The sequence below is a fragment of the Alosa pseudoharengus genome, unplaced genomic scaffold, assembly GCF_046254945.1.
Source record: "Alosa pseudoharengus isolate Yale_2024_CS ecotype anadromous, Long Island Sound unplaced genomic scaffold, YU_APseudo_1.1 YU_APseudo_1.1_scf_2, whole genome shotgun sequence".
NCBI classification, from domain to species: domain Eukaryota; kingdom Metazoa; phylum Chordata; class Actinopteri; order Clupeiformes; family Clupeidae; genus Alosa; species Alosa pseudoharengus.
This window is the reverse complement of record NW_027468663.1, coordinates 21464698-21488195: the sequence shown is the minus strand read 5'-3', so window position 1 is coordinate 21488195 and position 23498 is coordinate 21464698. Positions and strand designations below refer to the sequence as shown.

General features: G+C 43.2%; 2 protein-coding genes across 2 annotated transcripts; both read right to left on the bottom strand.

Moving 5' to 3' along the window:
- Positions 1-611: 611 nt before the first annotated feature.
- ncapd3 (non-SMC condensin II complex, subunit D3) lies at positions 612-13173 on the bottom strand. The gene is made up of 35 exons (XM_076294170.1): positions 13103-13173; positions 12701-12855; positions 12390-12552; positions 11995-12173; positions 11536-11709; positions 11376-11437; positions 11124-11208; positions 10875-11011; positions 10405-10477; positions 10042-10167; positions 9511-9778; positions 9273-9317; positions 8466-8543; positions 8004-8092; positions 7778-7912; positions 7261-7475; positions 6895-7086; positions 6460-6557; positions 6191-6291; positions 5634-5756; positions 5376-5490; positions 5075-5170; positions 4672-4910; positions 4457-4536; positions 4190-4327; positions 3942-4075; positions 3669-3853; positions 2961-3071; positions 2539-2712; positions 2004-2113; positions 1803-1864; positions 1644-1685; positions 1120-1176; positions 938-995; positions 612-786 (listed from the first exon to the last, which is right to left on the bottom strand). The coding sequence occupies exons 1-35, from the start codon at positions 13149-13151 to the stop codon at positions 732-734; spliced, it is 4203 nt and encodes a 1400-aa protein (XP_076150285.1). The 5' UTR covers positions 13152-13173; the 3' UTR covers positions 612-731.
- Positions 13174-19849: 6676 nt separating this feature from the next.
- sfrp2 (secreted frizzled-related protein 2) lies at positions 19850-23279 on the bottom strand. The gene is made up of 3 exons (XM_076295845.1): positions 22675-23279; positions 22268-22348; positions 19850-21571 (listed from the first exon to the last, which is right to left on the bottom strand). The coding sequence occupies exons 1-3, from the start codon at positions 23174-23176 to the stop codon at positions 21267-21269; spliced, it is 888 nt and encodes a 295-aa protein (XP_076151960.1). The 5' UTR covers positions 23177-23279; the 3' UTR covers positions 19850-21266.
- Between the last annotated feature and the right edge of the window lie 219 nt (positions 23280-23498).

Here is a 23498-nt window from a genome sequence, read left to right as displayed (position 1 = left end):
TAACACATGTTTACAATTATTTACTTGTCCCATGCCCTCTCCTATCAACTGAAGACACATCTGCATCCACATTTAGCATTTTCTCGAAAATGAACTTATTACCACATTTAACCACTTTGCACTTCTTCCATGGACAAATACTGACACACGATAGCATTTAATGTTATATCTTGAGATATTGAATGAATGAATACTGAATGTGGAAAAAAAAAATATTGGTTTAATAGTGGGAGCTGTTGCACAAGAGGCAATATTCCCATACCATAAACAGGTCCAGTGCCCACGAGGACCCAAGTTCAAGTCTGACCTGAGGTCATTTCTCAACTTCACTACCCATCTCTCTCCCTGTCCCATCAATACAGGATAGAAATGGGCGATAAATAATATTATATATTAAAAAATGCATTGCTTTGAATAGCTTACTATTCCTTAATGACAACAGTATTTCGATCATATGAAATCAAATGTTAGAACCAATGACCGTTGTGAACACCCCAACACAAAGCTTCATGTCTATTGAAACTACATACTGTATGGAAATTGTATAAATGACAATTTATAAATTGTCAATTAAAACTGTATATTTTGAAGAAAATGACCCTTGATTTTAAAAGAGTAAATAGTTTATTCAGATGAAAGTGTACAATCAAAATACATAGAAGACAAAACAAGACATTTATATCTGAGAGCCAGGGATATAAGACATTGTAGGATGACAGGGTTTATTTAGTTTAACGAATGGGGGTTTTCCGCAGAGGTGACTGGATATTCCATTGCTTTGGGGTCCTGCAGAAACCAAAAGAGAAGTCAAACATCCCTTCCACCAGACACCCAACAACAGTTTACACGTGTAACAAATGGCTGAGAAACGACAGAGAATGTGTGTGTGTGTGTGTGTGTGTGTTTGGAGAGAGAAAGAAATCAGATCAGTCCTTACTCTTCCCCAAGAGTCACATGGAAGACATCACTCTCTTCTTCTTGGTGTCTCGCTGGAGCTAAGATAGTAAAACCGATAGAAACATTTAACTATTTCACTCAGAGGTCTAAAAGTCTTAAAACGCCTTTCTGTTACCCATACTATTTGTATATGGGGGAAAAAAAGAAGACAAAGTGTTTTACCTTTGCGATATCTGATGGCACTGACACATCCACCAAATGTCAACTCATGCAAGCCCACTGAGGATAAAATAAATAAAGTCTGTTAGAGTGTGGACATACGGACAGAAAAAAACGCACACAACGAACAGACAAGAGAGAGATGTCAGCTATCAGCCTTCAGCTTTGCTTATCTAGCAAAGTACAACTGACCAACTGGCATTTGGAGTTCTGTTTTTGGCTGTAAGGGAAACCAAGTGTGAAACTCTGCTGTGTGAAGTCATCGCTAAGCAAACCAGACAAAAGGGCCAATTCAATAAGGACATTTGTGTGATATTCTCCAATGGAGGTCACCAGTCTTTTCACACAAAGCGTGTTTGTGATATTTTAACTACAGTCAATGAACAGATTTTAGTAACTGAGAACTGTGTGATTAAGAGAAACATGCATGTTCACATTGCTTCAGCGCTCATCATAGCTGCAGATACAGCACCTAACGTATTGTAGAGAGGTAAGGAAAGGGACAGACAGACAGACAGACAGCTCACCTTGTGGAGTGCTGATGGCTCTTCCAACATCTCTGTGCTCCACTGTGATGAATACAGAAATGAGAAACAAAACACAATCATGATTCAATACAATTAATTTAACACATTTGTTAGACCATAGCTAATTTAACCTACCACTCCATTGACTTCCCCCCTCACCTGTTGAAACAGACGTGTTGGCTGACAGCTGTGCATCACTGGTCTCCCTACCCTCAAAACGCCTGCAGGGACACACACTCAGGATCATAAGAGATAATGTGGTAGACAGACTTATCGCATTCTGTAATGATACTGAGGATATAGCATTTCTCTGCTCCTGTTAAAGGTCTATTCTGATTAGATGAACAGGTGATAAGGTACCTTGGTGGAGCAATGGGTTTTATGCTGGATGGAACAGAGGCAGGAGTGCGATCAGGAGTGAAGCCTTGACCAGACGGTGCTGAGGCACGTGGGCCACGATGACTTTTACTCTACAGGAAAGAGAGGATAACGAAAACACAGAAAAACAGTCAGGACGCTGCCATCAGTGCAGTGGATCATTCCCCTTTCTTATGGCTCCCACACGCAGTTGCGTGCGTTGAATTGTGGGTCCGTTGCGTCGCGTTGCTCCCGTCACTCGCATTGAGAAGTTCAACTTTTGCTGCACCGACGGACGGCACCAGCCAATCAAATTACGAACAAGCGAACAACAGACGGCACCAGCCAATCAAATTACGGTTATACCTTAAGTCAATTGCATAGCTACCGTCAGGAACACCCACTGGCATGCGTTGACGGAACGCAACTGTGTGTGGAAGCCGTTACACCCTCATGTAGCTCTAACGGCTAAAGCAAATCACAACACACGCATCCCCAAAGAGCCTCCACTAAAGCACTAGGGGAAGAGGGGCTGTACGTTTGCAGGCTGCGGGGTGTTCCTGCTGAAGTTGAGGCGCTGCAGCTGCTGCTCCAGCTCGTTGTCCTCCTGCTGCTTCTGGTACTGCTTCAGACCGAACTCCAGCTCCTCAGCAAGCTGCGCGTCTGCTGCAAACAGCTCCTTCAGCTCGGCCCGGTAGTCCTCTGTGATCACCTGCAAACACACGACTGAGGTCAGCTAACAACATGCTGGCCATAAAACACGAGCCTCCCTGCAGCGGGATTACTGCACCCATAATTCAAAACTATTTGAGCTAATGACTGGGGTGGAAATCAACAGAGAACTCATGATCCAATATTATCCTGGAAGTGGAAGTCATGTCTTCCTTTGTTCAGATTCATGAACACTTCATAAACAGGGGCAAATCAGTAGCACTTAAAAATGGTTGGTGTCTTTCTAACCCGTAGATAGCGCATTAGGTTGCCCAGCACGGGTGAACGCTTCTCCTCCAGCAAGTTCTTAAGCCCCAGCACAATGGGAATGACGTTCTCCATGAAGTTCTTCTTCTGGGCCTGAAAATCACAAACAGGAGAGGCCAAAAGGTCATTCATTTATTCTAATTAGCATGAATTCCAATATAACTGTTCAGACTGCATGAAGCACTGCAAAACATCAGACCTGTATCGGATTTAGACCATATATGAAAGTATAAGTATAAGTATAAGTATATATATATATATATATATATATATGGTCTCTGCATTTATCCCAATCCGTGAATTAGTGAAACACACTCAGCACACAGTGAACACACAGTGAGGTGAAGCACACACTAATCCCGGCGCAGTGAGCTGCCTGCAACAACAGCGGCGCTCGGGGAGCAGTGAGAGGTTAGGTACCTTGCTCAAGGGCACTTCAGCCGTGCCTACTGGTCCGGGTTCGAACCAGCAACCCTTCGGTTACAAGTCCAAAGCGCTAAGCAGTAGGCCACAGCTAAGAGGGGGCAGCCGTGAAAGTGGCCCAAACTAGAATTTCATGTGACTTGCACTTTTCATACTATTTGAACAACTAAGATACGTCACATTAAGTGAAAAAGAATCAAATTTGGCCTGATAGTGTGGACCTAGTCCTTATATTCAGAGGGCTGAGGTATGTCAAGTGGCCCTTACATGTGAGATGAGCTTCTTCTGCATGGTCTTGACTATCATGGCCTGCTCGTCTTGAGGCTCATCAGCACCCTCTGCTGCAGTGGAGGCAGACAGCTTCAGCTCCTTCAAACTCAAAACATCAAAAGAATCGGACAGCAACGCGGCACCGTCCTCATCTAGGGGCAACGTCTGGTCCACAAAACCAGCTGAAAGAAACAAACAAAGTTGGGCTTCAGGGATAAACAAGAAACGGGTTTCTGTTTGTATGTGTGTTTTATACGTTAAGGTTGTTACCCAGAATCTCCTTGCTGATTCTGTTTGTGGTGTTGAAGCGCTGTTCATCAGTAAAGTGCTTCAACAGGAACTTGTAGATTCTGAATCGCTTGCCTCGTTTCAACTGTCCCTTGAGTGAGAACAGGGCCTTCTCTCTTAAGTAAAAGAGAACATATCGGCATTCATTTTCACCTGATGACAGCTCTTCATGACTCAACACAGCAGTCAAATAACTTTGGCTGAAAAATGTCATACACAGTCAACGCTACCTTTCAGTCTGGGGGAACTTGTTGTATTTGCTGTGCTTGTCATAGGAGTTAAAGTGGACAATGCACTCAACAAAGTGCTGATAGAACATCTGTGGGTTTTTCTTCAGAAGCCGATCCACCAAACAGTACTCACAGAGACTGCAAAGAATGGAGGAGAATCAGTCAAAAAGGATGTTTTTGTACTCTGTTGAGAAGGATGAAGATGTTGTTTTATGGATAACAATACAATGCTTTGCCTTAGCAATAGAAATAAAAGTACTGGAGTACCTCACAATCTCATGGACAGGATCAGCAAGTACCGATGCATAGCGGAAGAAGAGAGAGTCCTTCCACTTAAGAAACTCTTCCTGCAGGAAGTGCATGGAGAAGTAATTAAATAGACACACAAACCCAGACTAATGCTTATTTTTGTAATACAGCTTGGAGCTTATTTCAGAAAGTATTTTTTACAGGACTTTAAAAGTGTGTGTGTGTGAGTTTACCTGTAGCAGGTTGGTGAGCATGATGAGGGTCTTTTCCCGGACCTCAGACACGGGGTCAGCAAGGCAGGCGGAGATGTTGGGGACGTAGAGGGTGGCCATGTTGGTGTAGCGCACACACAAGTCACACAGCACCACCACCACGTTGCTCCGGACCGTCATGTGCTGGCCCACCTCCAGCTCACGGGCGAAGGCTGGCAGGCAGCGGTGGGCCAGCTGCTCATGCTGGAGACACAGCTGGCCTACAGTCACGCACGCACACACACACACACACACACACACACACACACACACACACACACACACACGCACACGCACACGCACAAGAGAGGGGTGTCAGCCGGAGACTGAGCCACAAAAACACTGAAAAGAACACACCTTCATACATCATGGCCACAGTTCTTACCTAAGGTAATGACCGCATGAGCTCGCACAACAGACGGCATGGGGGTCAGTTTGAACTGAGACAGCGGCTGACTACCAGGCAGCTCTGTAGCGCCATCTGTTGGGGGGGGGGGGGGGGGGGGGGGGGAATCTTGTTAAGTTGTAGTTAAACAACAGGAGAGAAATGGAAAGGCACACTTAAACGGCAAAAACATTCACACTAATCATTAAAGAACCATATATATTTTAAAACCTCTCTGCCTCTACTGTCCAGCAACTGCATGCACCAGACCACCCGTGTGTGGCGGGGTGTTTGGACTCACCTGGCTGTAGCTCCACCGCCGAGGTGAGGAAGGAGAGCACGAGAGCAAAGTTCCGCTCCCCCACTCGCTCAGGGCAGTGCAGGGACGCCATCCCCAGCGTGTACAGGTGCCTCACCTGATGGGCCAATAGCATCCAGTCACATGTTTAACAAGGAAGTTGTGTGTTAACGGGTAAATAAGGAAATCAGTCTGATGCTTGACTGGTCAGTTATGGCAACTAGTGATCTGAAAACCAAAAGAAACACATGATGACCTTACCACAATATGTGTATCAATGTTCTCTGCTGCTTTGACTTTCAGAACGACGCTGGATAAATACTTTTGACAGATGGCTACAAGCTCACCACAGTGCTTATTCATAAAGGCCTGGAATGCAGGCACCTTTGAGAGAGAGAGAGAGAGAGAGAGAGAGAGAGAGAGAGAGAGAGAGAGTCTTTAGTAAATAAGAGAGACTTTCTTTACAATTTAGTGTCTATTTGTGGATGATAGAGTTTGGGATCAAAACGTCATCAATCAGTGCCAGTTTGAGTAAAACCCAGAATAAGCATAACTGAACAGCATATAACATAGCCTCTGGGGGCAACTTCGGTACATCAAAATGAATTGCCTTTTTAAAGCCATTACCTAACACTAAAAAAATAATTAAACAAGAACTATGCTACTACGGAGAAGGTCTCTGCAGACAAAAAAAAGTACTAAAGTACTAAAGTAATTGTAAAGAAAGGGTATAAAAATGACTGTTTGTGAAGTCATTGTATTATCAAGACCTGAAGAAGAGCAAGGTAGTGCACCGAGTCCACAAACACAAAAGCTACCTCTTTATGTTCAGCACGGCCCAGCCTGCACAGCGCCTCCACCCCGGCATGAATGACATCAGTGGGCATCACACAGCTGCCCAGCAATGCTTTCACCTCCTCTGGAGAACAAACAGCGCAACATGACAGACAGACATGGCCATAGGTCAGTGTGGTTTCCAACGGTTTGTGCGCCCAACTGTTGCTGTCCAATCAGATGTTTAGATGCCTTTACCACCCCCCCCCCCCCCCCCTCCATACACATAATCACACACAACAGGGTGACTCACCCACAATCCTCTCCCTGGTGACATCATTAATGTGTTCAGCAATGTGGCCAATCACGGTCAGGATGTGGCAAGTGGTGTCTCCCCTCACCTCCTTACTCCTGGGAGGAAAAAAAAGCCCTCATTCGTTTAAACATACTGAACGATACATATACGTTTAAACATACTGAATGAAACACATACAGTACCGTTTAAACATACTGAATGGTGGTTAACAAATACAACTATGCATGGGGGCAAATCATTCTTCCACCCAGAATAAAATCTGTTATGGTCACCATCACATCTCCTATTATAGTCTTCCCAGCTTCAGTAATCAGCAGATCAGGACAACATTCTCCTTTCAGTCAGCTGTTACACAGGCACTGTGAGATGACACAGTGCAACGTCAGCAATTGTGCGTGCTTAGTGCACCCCAGAGAGGGTGGAGAATCTTACGCAAGCATGTCGTCCCATTTGTTCAGGATGGTCTCCAAGTGGAGGCCAGAGGCTCCGCCGGACACTTTGGACAGCAGCATCCAGGCAACAGAGGCGTGCTCCGTCTCCGTGTGCTTGATGAGTGTGTTCACAAACCCAGAGGAGAACTTGTTCTGTCGGGACCAAACGCGGAAGGCTTTGCGGAAGTAACATCTGGAGAAAGGTGAACAAGGTGGAGGAGGGAAGGGAGTGACTATATTTGCATATCTGTATACACTTTCCAACATTTCAGTGTTTGTGCGGTGTTGGACATCGTTCTTACTATGGCTATTGTTCTTACTATGGTGTGTGTGAGTGTGTGTGTGTGTGTGTGTGTGTCACACCCACCCGAGGTCAGCACACTCGTCACACATGAGACTCAGCAGGTCCCAGGCCAGCCTCTGGGCAGTGTCAGCGAAGTGGCGCGGCTCCTTGATGTGCTGCAGGATGATGAGGTCCAGCAGCTCCAGGGCCTTGTCCTGCACAGACGTCTCCGTGTCCATCACCGACACCACCACGCCACGCAGCCAGGCCACCAGCACCAGCTTACGCTCCGGACACGCCTGGAGAAACACACATATATAGACATGCAAAAAACATATACACATATGCAGACACAAAGTCATTTTGATTTTTATAAACATTTAATGTTTATCTCACAGGGACAATGCAACAGTGTATGAACAAACCTGGCTATTGCCCATGGGTTAATTTACATCTGGAGTCTCTGGTAAGTGAATGGCCAAGTATGACAATGTTGAAAAGCTAATGATCACCATGACAACATAACAACAGAGAACAAGAATGAATGGCTGGAAACAAGAGGGGCTGAGAGCCATTAATGGGAAGGCGATGGCAGACTTACAATGAGCAGGTCAGTCAGAGACTGCATGGCCTTCTTCTTCACCATGATGGAGGAGTCTCTACAACGCTCAGACAGCAGGGCCAGGTGCTCCTTATTGCATGCGATCACGCCGTGCTTCAGCAAACCTGTAATGGCCTGGGAGCACACAAGGAAACACACTTTAGATGAGCTTACTAAATATTGTTTAAAAGATCGACAGAAAAGTAGATGACAGTGAGGAACTCACCTCCAAAGCAGCTTTTCTGACGTTAGTCTTGGCATCTGACACACGCTGCTTTAACAGATCCAAGGTGTCCCGAGCAATGGGAGTAGAGCCTTTAAAAAAGCGTTAAAGTCAACAGCCGGTCAGATCACAAATACTTTGTACAGATTTTCCATTCAAATTACAGTTGCTTACGGGCATAAACAAAATGTTGGCATTTTCTGGAGATAGTTTGAAATGTATAGTGTGCTATTTGTATTGAGCATGATGACATGCCAACACACAGACAAAGGTAAACAAAGAAAAGCAATCAAGAGCGTGTTTCGCCAATCGTCTGTAAGAGTTCTACCGGGACTTCAGAGCGGCACACACGTACAGTACGGTCAACCCCTGCCCCTAACTACTTTTTGGGGCAGTTTATAGATCTTTTTTGGAGAGGCTTGTGTAGGTGGGGCATCCTAAATCCTAAATTTAAAAAAAACTTACTATCGCCAATTGCCGTGTTGACATTGGTGTTTTGAATTGTCCTGAAGGTGGAGACGCCATAGTGGGTGTTCACAGTGCCTGAGGAGGGAAAAACAAACCGTCTTAGTTATTTGATATTCAAACATTGTATTATAAACACGGCCACGCTGAAGCTAAGCAGGTGTGAGCTTGGTCACTACTTGGATGGGAGACCTGCTGCTGCTGGATGTAGTGTTGGTGGGCAGCAAGTACATGGCAGCCTCGTCTGTGGCCACAAATCAATCCCAATCAACCCTGTCAGTGCACTGATCCGGACAGCCTTCCTTGGATGAGGCATTAAACTGAGGTCCCGACTCACTGTGGTCATAAAACATCCCGTGGCACAAAGAATAGGGGTTCACTGGTGTCCTGGCTAAATTCCCAATCTGCTTTATTCAGCTCTGGTGCTCTAATCGCCCCCCAGTATAATTGTCTCAACCATTCATTTCCTCACTCTCCACCTCAAGCTGGTGTGTTGTTCTCATTCTGGCACATGGTTCTGAGCATTCTGGCTGCCGTGCTTCACCCAGGTGGGCACTACACATTACTGGTGGTGGTTATTGAGGTTCCTTCTTCACTCTAAAGTGCTTTGGGTGCCTTCATAAAGCGCTATATAAACGCAATGTGTTGTGTTGTTGTCCATAAATCCTTTATGCTGCTCACTACAGTCTGCCAAACCCCATTTAACAACCTGTAATCTATGAATCTACATATGGTGTCATTTAGAATTCTACTGGTGTGATTTTGGATCATCATCATATTATCATTCAGACTCATTTCACAGCTCACCTTCACTTCCCTCCATCTCCAAGAGGCTCCTGGTCTCCACACCAGCTGAAAACAGAACCAATTCACGTTTAACCGATTACAATTCAATTTTAAAGCCAAAGCCTAGCCGATTATTTGTAAAAGCAGAAGAAAAGCATAGGATGATTGATAAAAGAAAGTGTGTTCTAGGAACCCACGTCTACAACAGCTGGAGGACCAAGGCAGTGGTCAGGACGTGGGAACTGATTTGCAGACTCACTGGCTTGGAAGAGCTCCTGTACGTAGCGGGTGGTGTTCTGGGACTGCATGTCCAGGCAGCGGGAGAGACAGTGCAGAGCGTGAGCCCGGACGGTGGGCGACACGTCACAGCTGCGGCCAAACACCAGCGTCTGCACCAGGAAGCGCCGTGTCAGGAACTCCGACCGTCCCTCCTCCTGGGGCGCCTCCTCCTGCTCAGACACCTCCTCGTCGTCTACCTCCTCCAGCAGCACCATGACAACGTCCAGCGCAAACAGCCGATATGGGATCTGATGGAGAATGAGCAAAATGAGTGCTCAGGTGCTAAGGAACATTGGAGGTCACACTTAATGTTCTTTTTTGCCCATTACTGTTGTTCAATTTATTACACATTTGTTCCTTTGGTATTGTGGGGACCTTTTCAATTGTACAAGTAACAATGTTGAAGAAAGTGCAGGGAATAAAATTGTAATGGAAAGAAGACATTACAGACCTTTAACTCATTTTTGGATTTGGGTTCACCTGTGGTTTTAACTCATTTTTGAGGGCTCACCTGTGGTTTCAGAGAGTAGCTGTACAGCCACTGGATGAAATTGGCACGCTTGGCTGGAGGCATCTTAGCCACCAGCTGCCCCACAGCTTGGGCTCCTTTGGTTCGGTAGTCCACTTTCTCCACCATCTGAAGCCAACGGAGAACATTCAGAGTCAAATATTCTAATATACTGTTGTTCCTCCGATGAGACTACCGACTCCACTAAACCCATGCCCAGGACGGGTTTTACATGAAGGCTGAGATCTGCTTGTCTTACTGAAAAACGTTTTGCTTCATGAAAATAAAATAAAAACATAAGGCCTAAACTTCTCAGCCAAGGCAGTCTGAGGCACACCTTTACTTTGAGTGGAACATGAAGATTACCTTGTCACAAATGTGCTGAGCCAAGATGTAGAGCACTGGCATGGCAGCATCCTTCAGCTCATCAACAACATGGCTTTAAAACACAATACTACTGTTAATACACCTCAAATACAGCAAAGTACACATACACTGGTCTTGTTGAGGTGACCCTAGGGTCCAGTCAGTCACTATGGTCGCATACTACAAACAATTGCCATAAATATGCCACATTCTTGGTGTAGCCCAGGCCTCATTTATATGTTTTCTTTTGTAACATCAACCTGCCAGGCACTTCAGGTGAAAACTAGCATGCATGGCTAAATCTGGAACATTTACAAGGCTGCCTAAAGGGAACATGTTAATTAATGTGCATTGTCTCTTGTAAACAAACAAACAAACATAGGCTACATACATACAAAGTAAGTTACCAAATGTCATGGTCAGAAACAAGCACCAGTGACAAACATATCAAGCAAACATGTTATGCTCACCTGACAAAACGGAGGGCCTGATCCCTGGCAGCAAGAACCACCTGCGATTGCAAAAGCAGGGTCGGCTTGGAGCGCATGTCATCTTTGCTCATCATGAGAATTACGTAGAGAAGCCGGCCGAACACTGACCTCAGACACTGAACACAAACCACTAGATCAGCACACATATATTGGACTTTGGATGTAAGGGAAATTAAGTGAATATTTAAAATAAATGAGTAAATAAATTAATTTAAAAAAAATAAGCACCGTGTCTCCAGCTGCACGGCTGGAGCAGAGAATCCACAGTCCATGATAGGCCAGCTCCGGCAGGGTCTTCATGCGGTTGATTCCCCTAAACACAGTCATGATATTGGACATTTATATGTAGGCTTGTCTCGCACTACCTTACACCACACATCACAGGCACACACACACACACAGACACACACACACACTCTCTGCCCTCAACATCTCCCATATACAGGGACAGAATTACCTGGTGGGTCATGTTAAACTTACACTGAATCTGAAAATGAGATCTCTTCAACAGCTGCCTCAAAATGAGTGAGCTCAGTCAAAATCTGAATACAAAACAAACAATAAATGATCATTAAAAATATTATTTACCAAATCCTTGACATCTGTTAACATTATGGATTGTTGAAAACAATAAGCTCACCTGCACACACTCAGTGACACACTCGGGCCTGCACTGAAGAGAACCATTCTTCAGGAGGTGAAGCAAAGTTTTCACCAGAGATTCAATTTCGTTTCGTATTTGCAACAGCTCTCGAGCAGAAAATGAGGTTTCCATGTCCATATCATCATCATTCTCTTCGTCCTCATCATCCATCTGCCAAGGTCAGACATTGAGGGTTACAGCACAAAACAGAATTTGCTCCCAGAGATGGAGCTGAAAAAGAATAATTGTGACCTTCCTCTTAAATTCATGATCATCTTATATGTGCAATTTTACAGCAAAGCCATCAGGTATTCAGAAACCACTGGACACATTTAGCTTTAACAGCACACACTGTAAGAAAATAAAAAACACATACACTAGGAAATCTATCTATACTATTTAAATCATATTGTAGACATGTGGTACACAGACACACGTATGAATGTGCATTAGTACCTCATTTTGGTTCTTTGTTTGAGACTTGGCACGTTTCCGTCCCTTTGATTTGCCTTGGGAGTTACTTGGGGGGTCTTTCTTGCGCTTCTTTCCAGAGGAGTCCTTTGGCCAACACTTCTGGATGAGTCCAAGGGAGCTCTCAAACAGAATTTGGTGAAAAACTTGATTGGCTACACTACCTGAGGACATAACACATAGACTCAATATGTGTAACAACATAGCTCAAGGAAGACCAATACAATCTTATTTTTTCCTCTGTTATTTGGTATATAAATAATTCTAGGGGGAAAGAATCTTACCATTTACAAAAGCACATTGTAAATATGTATCAATTAGGAGGGCAAATCTAAATCAAGAAAGCTCATTCGACTTATTTTCAGATAGAAGAATCTTACCAGGAATCCTCAAAAGCAGCAGATAAAGTGAGGCTGCTTGCAACGCATGAAGCCTCTCTTCTACATTAGAGGTTTTTGACTTTCCCTCAAAGATGAAATGGGAAATTACTGCAACAAGAGCTTTGACAGAGATTTCATTTTCTTTCATCAAGACCCAGACATTCTGCAAAATGAACAGGCGCAAGTGGCGATTGTGTCAAAAGGGGAAACATATTTTGTTAACCTATTGTTTTGATATTAATCCTCTACATGACCCGACACAAACCAAAGTTTATCAACAGAAAATGTATCTATTTTTAGAGACAACCTACCTGTGTATTTTCTGTGATGTCATTTGAAAACGGAAGCAGTTGAGTCTGTACAGTTTTGAAGACATGTATTCCTCCCTCTGTTATTTTTTCCTCAATAACAGAGTCCAGTTTTTCAGCGTCACAGAATTCCGCTTCCCATACTGCGTCCACCCAAGCTGCACAAAAGAGTTTTATTGTAGTCAGTCTAGTAGTTCTAAACCTGCTAGTTATGTTACACTGAAAACGCTGGCACGGTATAATGTTGACGTTAGCTAGCTAGCTAGGTCAGAGGACGACCAAGCAAAAAGGTTACTCTGAGAAGGCGATTTTCGTGCGGATGTTTAACTATTTTGACATCCTAAATAGCACGCAGATCGCCAATTCTATGTTGATAATCAACTGAGTTTAAGAGGATGAACAAACCTTTCGGAACATCTCTTAATTTCAATAACTCCAAGGCGTCCAACTCCATCTTCAAATCTACGCGCCAAACAGTGGTATATAAAAACTTTCAAAACGGCAGAGGGTTCCCTATCAAAAGCCCTGCTGTCATTGGTCCGCATGACGGGAACAGGAAAAGCATTTTGGTATCGTGGGTGGTGCTATGGTCGTGTAACATAAAACAATTCTGTCTTGTTTTTATATCAGCCTGAAACGATTATTCAGTACTTCAAATGTCCGTAACCGTTTACTTATAATTGCTATTGTGTTTACTAGTGATGGGCAAATGAAGCTTTGGTGAAGCACTGAACTTTGACTGAAATGGGTTCATTACTCGAAGCTTCAGTAACAGCGACCTCTCCTGCTGAAAAGCCAAGAGTGCATCTAAATTATCCCGGCTAGATAGTGGACAGGAAGCTTTACTAGTGAAATACATTTAGTGCACGCACCTAACCACCCCACCTCCACACATACGTAGTGCACATGAATAAGAATGGGATATCATTCTTTATACAAATAAAGATTGATCAGGAGCCATCAGAATAACGTTTTCCCACGTATCTCTTACATTGTAATAAAAATAAAGCAATATGAACAAACTATGCTTGTCACAGTAGAGGCTATGAACCAAACGCAATGTTTTGCATTAGCCTAAAGTGTTTATGCTTTGAGCGCGCTACAATTCAGAAGAAAGAGGCCGCCAGTTGCAGTGGCAACACGATTGGTTCACGAGGCGGTGGCGCTACGAACCACTCAGGCGATTATTTCAGAGAATGAAGCAGTTTCTGCTTCAGACGTCATATGTGACGTGATTTTTCCGTAGCAAAGCAACCTTCGGAGCAGTGGTTCAAATGGAATTGTAGTTACTGGTTTGAAGCATGTATTGAAGCTTCAGTGTCAGACTGCAATCACTAGTGTTTACTTATTTTGTAAGCATTTAAATGTAAGCATTTAAAGCAAATTTAAAATTGAAAACAAACATAACATTCAAGTAAACAATAACAAGTAAATAAGAAGGCACATACAATGAAGGAATAAGAGCAGCAAAATTGGGTTGAAATTGTGCAATTGTGCATAGACAGTCAATATAATGCAAAGTCAGGCCAATAAATGGCTGAGGTAGTTCTGTTTGACCTAAGTAAGCAAGTGGCATAGTGGTGCAAGTTATGTAAGAGTGTTGTGTTTTCTGGACAACAGGACAACAACAACAAGTTGCAAAGTGTGCAAGTGTACAAGTGGAGTAGTGCAAGTGGAGTAGTGCAAGGCAGCCATTGTGGGTCCAAAGTCCAGGATGTTATGTAGCTGAGGGTGGAGGGGGGAGAGAGTTCAGCATCCTAACAGCCTGGTGTATGAAGCTGTTGGTGAGTCTGGTGGTGCGGGAGCGCAGGCTTCTGTACCTCTTCCCAGAGGGCAGTAGATCAAACAAATTGTGAGCGGGGTGACTTGCATCACTCACAATTGTGGTCGCCTTGCGGGTGAGGTGGGTGGTGTAAATGTCTTTCAGGGAGGGGAGTGAAGCACCAATAATCCTCCCAGCTGTGTTCACTATGCGCTGCAGGGCTTTCCTGTTGTATTCAGTGCAGCTTCCGCCCCACACAGCGATACAGCTAGAGAGGATGCTCTCAATGGTGCCTCGGTAGAATGTGGTCATGATGGCTGGTGGAGCAGTTGCTCACCTGAGTTTCCGCAGGAAGTAGAGGTGGCGCTGAGCTTTCTTCGCCAGTAATGCAGTGTTGGTGGTCCAGGAGAGGTCTTCACTGATGTGCACCCCCAGGAATTTGGTGCTGCTCACTCTCTCCACCACAGCACCGTCAATGGTCAGTGGCAGGTGTTGGGTGTGACCTCTCCGGAAGTCAACAACAATCTCCTTGGTCTTGCTGACGTTCAGCAGGAGGTTGTTGTCCCTGTCTCGTCGCCCTTGGTGATGAGACCCACCAGAGTTGTGTCGTCAGCAAATTTCACTATGTGATTGTTGCTGTAGGTTGCAGTGCAGTCATGCGTCAGCAGGGTGAAGAGCAGCGGACTGACCTTGGGGGGCCCCCGTGCTCAGTGTGATGCTGCTTGAGATATTGTTGCCAACACGTGAGGCATCTGACAGAGGAAGTCCAGTAGCCAGTTGCAGAGGTAGATACTGAGTCCCAGTTTGTCAAGTTTGCAGATGAGTTGTTGTGGTATTATGGTGTTGAATGCAATCATGTGCTCCGAGTTGTTTATGTTACATGTTTGCACCTCAGCGTGGAAAAGACAAATGAATCAAGAGGCTCTCATGATTAAGCACTTGTTATCTGTAACTACACTTTCTATCCAACGTGTGAGTCAAGCAGGACTTTGTTAACTGGGGTTTCTTTGGGATTTAAGAACATTGCTTCACAGAACAAAACACATCTGAATAGACTGATTTTCCTTATTTCCCAATTAACCACATGGATCTCAATACAAATGTCATGCATACCGCCTCCCATGGCCGAAACTGGTATTATGACACCTGTCGGGCTGTGGCTAGTAATTTAGCATGCTAATTCAGGTTGATATCTCTGCAGCACTATACCTTGTCATTTTTTTAATGACATCATCGCCCTTATTTCTTCTCATTCTTTTGATGCGTGTAGCAAATTTTTTGGATATTTTTACCTCAACACAAATAAAATTACTTCTTACACATGGCACCTTTAAATAAGATGTTGTTGTGATTTCCATTTTCCCCAGCAGAGGGCTCTGCAGAGCTGTCAGGTAGTCAGCCTCTGTCGCAGTAAAGCTTATGAATAAGTGTGACATTTTGATCAGTTTGAAAATTGTGAAAATTGTGAAAATGATTGAAAAAGGAAATCAAGTACCTTCCTATTATATATTTGTGCTAGGTAGAGAGTTGTGTGTTGTGTTTTGGGAAATTAGTCAAGTACTGACAATGAGTCGTTTTGCAGATTTGGTATGGTATCTTTAAAATCATGCCAAAAATCATGAGTCATCATGAGAATAACTGACACTCTCACAGCCCTCTGCTGTCCATCAACAGTAATCAGTGACTTTGAGAAACAGAGATCTATGTGAAAAACCTCTGTCGGAGTTTTCCTTTAAGGCAGCAGGAGGGGGGTTTACCTAACGTATACTGCACAGCTATGTACCAGCTATCATTATCCTCAACACCAAACTCCTCTACATCCAGGCTGGGTTTGAGGCTGCACACTGTGCAGTTGTCTAACTGAAAAACGTGTCTATGGGCTGACCCATGTGGTGATTTCCATTTCCCCCAGCAGAGGGCTCTGCAGAGCTGCCTGGTAGTCAGCCTCTGTCTCAGTTCAAACTGACACCCATACCATCTTCAGTGTGTGCTCATGCGGTTGTTACCTTAGGCCAGAGCTGTGGCCATGGTGTATGAATGCCTGTCTGCATATATATGTGTGTTCTTTTCTCCACCAGAACTGAACATAACCTGTGCAGTGGGGGACAAAGTGTCCAGGGACCTCAAGATCATGATTGTTTTTGTGGGACATTCTGGGACACTTGTTATTGTTCTTTTGCGCATGCGGATCAGTTCGAAACTGCAAACAGTTCACACTGGAATCTGATATAAGCCACGGATCTGAGCAAAATATCCGAATTGAGCATTAAGACTTGCAGTATGAACGGGGTCTTAGTTTTGATATGATATTGGTACACTCATGGTTCATTGCAACACAAATTATCACATTGCTTACATTTTTCTTGTGTCCCATGGTCCAGGATAACAATAATGCACGCACACACTGGTACATTTCACATTCATTCCTGAACCCCCATGTTATTCTCTAGTTGGTTTTGTGGACCAGACGTGGCCCCTCGACGAAGCTAGTGCCGCGTTGCTGCCGGATGTGTTTGGCATCTGCAGTCTCCTTCTCTCTCTCTGACACGTTTTGTCTGGCACCTGTTAAAACATATTTTGGATGTGCGCACCCGTTTCTGTCCTCTCCTGTCTCCTGCTGTAAAAGTCATCGTGGCCCACATGCCTCAGCACCGTCTGTTCAAGGCTTCACTCCTGGTCTCACTCCTGCTTCTGTTCCATCCAGCATCAACCCCATTGCTCCACCAAGGTACCTTAGCACCTGTTCATCTAATCAGAATAGACCTTTAACAGGAGCAGAGAAATGCTATATCCTCAGAATCATTACAGAATCTGTCTGTCTGCCTTGCTGTTTTCAGATGTATTTTTGTACTTGATTGATTGTACTTTTGTGTTGGTGGCATTCAAAAAACTGTCAGAAAACTGTAGATGCTTTGGTTCTATCTGGACCCATATGAGTGTGTGTCCTTGCAGGTGTTCTGACGGTAGAGACCAGTGATGCACAGCTGTCCGGTGACTCATGAGTTTCAACAGGTGAGGTTGACATACACACATGTAAGTCATTGTCAATGGGCTGTTTTAAGGCAAAATTATCTAAATTTGTATTGAATGGCACTGTTTCTGTTTCTCATTTCTGCACAGAGACAGTCAAAGAACATCATTCTCTCTCCCTCTTTGTGTGTCAGTCTTTCCTGTCCTTCTCTTTCTTAGAAGGAAATAATTTTTCTGCCTGTCCTCACTCCAGTAGTCTCCTGATGGTATCTCTTTTCTGCGTAGTGGTTAAGCATTGAGAACTTGATGTTTTGAGGATGTGTCCATGCCACCAGGCCTAGCAAGATCAAAATAAATTATTTTTTCTCACATGAAAATAATGTGAGTAACAGCAAGGAGTTTTAAGACTTGAGTGAATTAGTTTAATATGGACAATTGCCTTGATTTTGCTGTCCTTTCAGGGAGACACACATTTTTACACTGGCGTGTATACTGTTGCTTGGTGTCTTGAGGTAATGTCCTTGGCCCCTGTTCTGGTTTCTGCAGGACCCTGAGGCATTTGAATATTCTGTCCAGCACAAGAACTCGCTTCATAAATTGATATCGACAGCGTCATATATGTCTTGTGTTAGCTTTCATATTCACTATTTTGTCCTCTTTTCTTCTGATCTTCTGATCATCTGACTGTTTGTCACTCTGTCTAAAATGTATGGTATTCATTTTCTTCAATGTAGTTAAATTAATTAGTATGGATCTCTGTGTCATGATTTTGATTTCATATAAACTGATTTAATGACCAAAATGTAGTAGTCGTAACAATGATATGCCTTATTATTTGTCTTGGCATCTTTTGTCACTGGACTAGTTGTCCTTCCAATATGTCCTTTTATGTGGATATGTCGTGAATACTGCATAACAACCGATCTGTTTACACCCAAACTAAAAATTAGACGCGTTCTTAATCTTGACATCTGGACAAGGGAAGGCATTTTATATTTATAAGTAGACACCACATTGTGGTCGGAATGCCAGTAAATAACTGAGACCCCCTTACACTGGACTTAGAAATCCTGACCGCCTTGTATTGAGTCCCATTTTCTTTACGCTGTATATTTTTGTAAATGGTTTACAGTACAACCCAGTTTGGTCATGGGTCAAAGCGCCACATCATAGACAGAAAAAGATTGGGCCCAAGATAAGACCAGGGATCCCATGGAATTCTATATTTTGGGCACTGTAACTGTACAATACGAGTGAAACACATTTTGGACCAACTCCAGAACTGCCACAGACTATTACCGTTTTGTGCTTTTTATGTGAAGATGGCTGACTTTAGTTCAAGGCATAATTTGAATATGATTTAGACAGCCAGTGCAGAACATTTTATTGTGCTTGGTTATTTTATTATATTCTGTTTCATAAATTTCAGAAATGCTCTTGGCCATTACACTGGAATGTCTATTTTCAGCCAATCTTGATCGTATTGGCAAGGACTTTTATTTTAGTTTAGTTTTTTCCCCCTGATTAACAGAACCTGCCTTTTATGTTTGATCTCGTTTTTACATATATATATTTCATTCTTCATCAGTAATAATATCCTTCTGCCTAATTCTTTACTTTATGTTCTTATTCATATTTCGAACCAGGACATTGCACATGTGTAAATAAACAATTCCTGGAAGAACTGGGACCTTGTAAAAAAAGTGAGGGTGGAAAGACCGGTTAGTTAGGCATATTGGGAAATCCAGTTCATAGCTGTCTGCTGGCCAAGCCATTTCTCAAAAACTCTGGTCCCACTTTACAAAGGGTCTCTCCCTATGGTACGGATTAAATGGGCAAATAGCTCAAGGATAGAAACAACATTGCATGTTTTGTTCTTAAGGACACGCACATATCGTTAGCCCAATATGGACCTGAGGAAACAAATCAGGGCAAGCATATGAATGGAGCAGTGGGTTTGGTATCCCCTCTGTGTTGTTAACTCAGCATAGCACAAGGCAACACTGTGGAACTAACAGCACATAGCAGTGTGCCAACTGTATGACCAGTGAGAGTGAGGTGTTACATGCACACACATGATATAACATGGAGATTCATGCTACAGGTCTTGGGCTTTAGGGTGGCTGACGGCATACTTTGCTATGAGGTCCATCCCAAAAAAGCTAAATGCTTATGAAGGCATTGGAAGTGGGCAGATAAGCAAATATAGTGGAAATATAGCTGCTGTAGCTGCTTTTCATGACTAATGCAACTTTAACACACTCCATTAGACTCAATATATCACACATACAGGATATTCTACACATCAAGTAACTCCTGTTGACAAGGTATTTAGAAAGTTTTAATTATTTTGTATTGTTATGAAAATATTTTCAAACATATTCAAACATATTATTTCTATTGCATCTTTAATGCTTATATGATGTGTTGATAGTTTCATTTTAAACTTAAATGGTTTTAAATATGTCACTAATGCAAGAAAATAAATGTATTGCTTTAACATTATTTTAATAATAATAAAAAAGTAATATACCACATACAAAGCAATGACTCACCAGCTTGAACAACAAGTTCTAGGCATTATGGTGGCACGCAAATATTTTTGGACTTTCGATTTGCTGTCTCTGAAAACTATGTACAAGAATAAACTGCTTTATCTAAATATTTACAGAGTAGGACATATTATTAGAAAATAGCATACCACAAATATGCAGCAGTTTGGCAGTGACCAACATTACAATGAGCCAAATGCACAGTCACGAAACTTAACCTTTACCACTGTTTGCATGACACAGACAACATTTTTCTGGATGAATGGATGAATGAGTAACTTGGACATAAATTCTGTGATGCCGAATTGATGGGAAGTAATGGACCCATAAAATAGCCATAACAACATACTTCCAACATCCCAACACCAAACTGCATCAGTTGTGTAGGGAACCTTAATGGTCAAGATGACAGACAAACATCAGATTACAGTTTAAAGAAATAATACTGTTGCAGTGCAGTTCTGAGGCTCAAGTATACAGAAGGCAAAACAATCACAGAAAACAGGCAAAAACAGGACATACAAAAACGCAACTGATTCATGCATTTACACCCAAATCACACAGGACACTAGGCCTAGTCAGGGCAGGGGCTAAAACATCACACAGCACTTAGATCAAAGTTCTATGAACTTGGGGAAAATTACAGATATTTTAGAAGACTGAGAATATAGCCAGCTATCTCTCATTGTGTTGTAAAAATTATTTGTAAAAATGTTCTTTACTATTTTCTTTACCATGGACAAGAATGTCCGATGAATACATTTTAAACCATGTGCATTTATGTTAATATCAATTTCCCTATCAAGTAATGTGAGGGCCTTGTCAATGGAAATATTGATGTGCTGGATACCAACCCTTAACAGAATGTGTTGGAGATAAGTTGAGTGCTACTTTAGTTGTGCTTTGTGAATAGGCTACCTAGCTAAGCTTTAGAGGTCTGAGAGCAGTACAGATAAAGTTGTACCAGAGAGTCGCAGAGCACAATTCTAATCACCATTTAGGAAATGTGGCATTTATGCAATACTTGGTCACACTGGGAGGGAGTTACCACAGAGAGGACATGCTGCTTCCTCTATAAAAGACATGTATATATAACAGCACTGAATGCTGACAGTGGTCACAGAGAATGACCAGCAAGAATTGTGTTATTTCCCTGAAAGATTAGAGCCTTACTCTAGGGTGTCTACTGGAGAGCTGAACTGGGAGCGGTGGCTGTTTTACAGCAGCCCAGAGGTCACTGGGGATGGTGTGGGGTTGAGGGGGGGTGTGGGAGGGTGACTGACCCCTAACACTGCAGCTTGCGAATGCTGCGCGAGATCCTCTTGAACTCACGCTGACCGCGCTGCCAGCGCTTGAGCGAGGTGATGACCAGGTTGCCGTCCAGCTTCTGCCCCATGACCAGGTATGCAGCGTTGATGTCGCTCATCTCGTTGCAGATACATTGCAGGCCATCCTTCAGCCACAAGACCGTCTTCTTCAGATCGCGCTCCGTCACACCATTCATCTTGTAGATGGTCTTGCTTTTGGTCTCTGGCACAATTTTGGTGTCACCATTCATGTATGAGATCTCTTTGACCTTGATCTTCAAGGCTACAATGAGGAAAACAGGTGAGAATTCATGTTATTGTTGTGGCAAACGGTGAAAATAACTGAATGGGGCACAATCACATGCTACACAGCGCAAGGAACAATTGAGCAGGCAAAGATAGGTCTTACTATTTCGGAATGATCAGAATGATTGTCTTTTCATCATCTACCTGTGTCAGAACTTTTGCAGGGGTTGACAAGCTGAAGCACTTCATAGCACAGAATAATAAAAAAACAGCCTGTCCTGAATCATGGTGTTTGAGAGAAATGTTTTAAGTATTTTCAAGCTCTCATCTTCATAATACCTAAGCAAAGCCCTGAAAACCACTCTTATTATGGCCACAATGTGTTGATTTGTTTCAAATCTTTGGGCCTTAAATGCTAATCCTGCAGCCTTCATCTTACTGAAGCAGGGGACTCTAGGGGCAAATATTCAACCTAATGACAAGGACCCCCAGTTGATCTGGGCCCTTAATTTTACCTGACAAATATGTTTTATCTCCTTGAGTGACACCCTTCCATCCCTCATGTACCTTTCCATTGTTAAGGAAATATCAATATAATTTACTGGAAAAACATTTCAGACAGCTTGATTTGAAGCTCTTCTTCAAAGGCCAAAGCCTTGCTTGAATGCTGTTGACACATTGCTTTATGGCATTTATCTATCTATATTAGCCTATGTCAAAACTCAAAACTTACCAAAGTCATTCTTGCAAAGGTTGTCAACGATTTCGTTATCATTCTCTGATTTCTCTTTGCAGGCATCACAGACTCTAGGCACTGAAACAGCAGAACAGTGTTAAATACATTACACCATAGTTTAGTTGAACAGGTGGACAACATATTGTTAGATGTTTTGGCATCATTTCACATTCTATGGTAAACTCATGTTTCCAACTTCAAAGAATAGAGCACCTCTGATGAGATCATAGTATAGATGGACCTTACATCTGATCTCGTGCTAAAAGAAATAAGTAGCCTACCTGGTCGTTTGGATAAGATTTGGATAACATTGCAGCCTACTTCACATTGGTTATGTGGCCTGTGAATTACTGCTTTTCATGAGGCCAATGCTATAATTAACATTAAGAGAGTATGTAGTCTACCTTCTTGAGTGACTGCCGTCATCAAATTATCTGCACTTGCTGGAGGTATGCACAGATCGTTATCGAGAGGGAAGCGCTCGCAGTCTAGCATGTCTGGCCATGGGAACCCGAAAGCAGCCATTACCGGAGCGCAGCCCTGTTTCACGCTCTCGCACAATGACTTGCATGGTTGAATGGGCTCGTCCAAATCATCCAAACACACTGGAGCGAACAGAGAGCAAAGAAACTTCCTCGTATCCGGATGGCACTGCTTTTGTACTAGGGGAATCCAAGAGCCTGCTTGTTGCAGGACCTCATTCATGGTTTCGTGTCCCAGAAGATTCGGGAGCCGCATCTCCGTGTACTCAATGTCATGGCACAGTAGCAGGTTCGCAGGTATGGGTTTGCAGTTGCTCTTCTTTTGAAACAGCTCGGGCTGACCGAAAGCATATATCCCGTGAATTGCTTCCATATAGGCGGGTAATGTCAAAGCCCAGATCAATGGCAGCATTATGTTCTTCATTGTTAAAGGTTATTATCAATTATACAAGCCCTCGAATTTAAAACCCCAAGTTGTCCTTGTTTTATTGTTAGATGAACAGTCCGACTCATTGAGAATGGATTGTTTGAGTTCTTAACCTGTGGTTTTCTCTAAGGAGAATCAGGGCGGAGTCGAGAGAGAACCACATCATTGGTCAAGTTGGGTCTGGTTTCATCCCGAGGTATCAGGTAAACCCAACTTCAGAACTATTTAGTTAAATATCTAATAATACTAGAATAATTGCCAGTTCCAGCCTACTTTGTTTAATTGCAAATAAGGTCAAGTAGCCTACCTCAAACTCAGC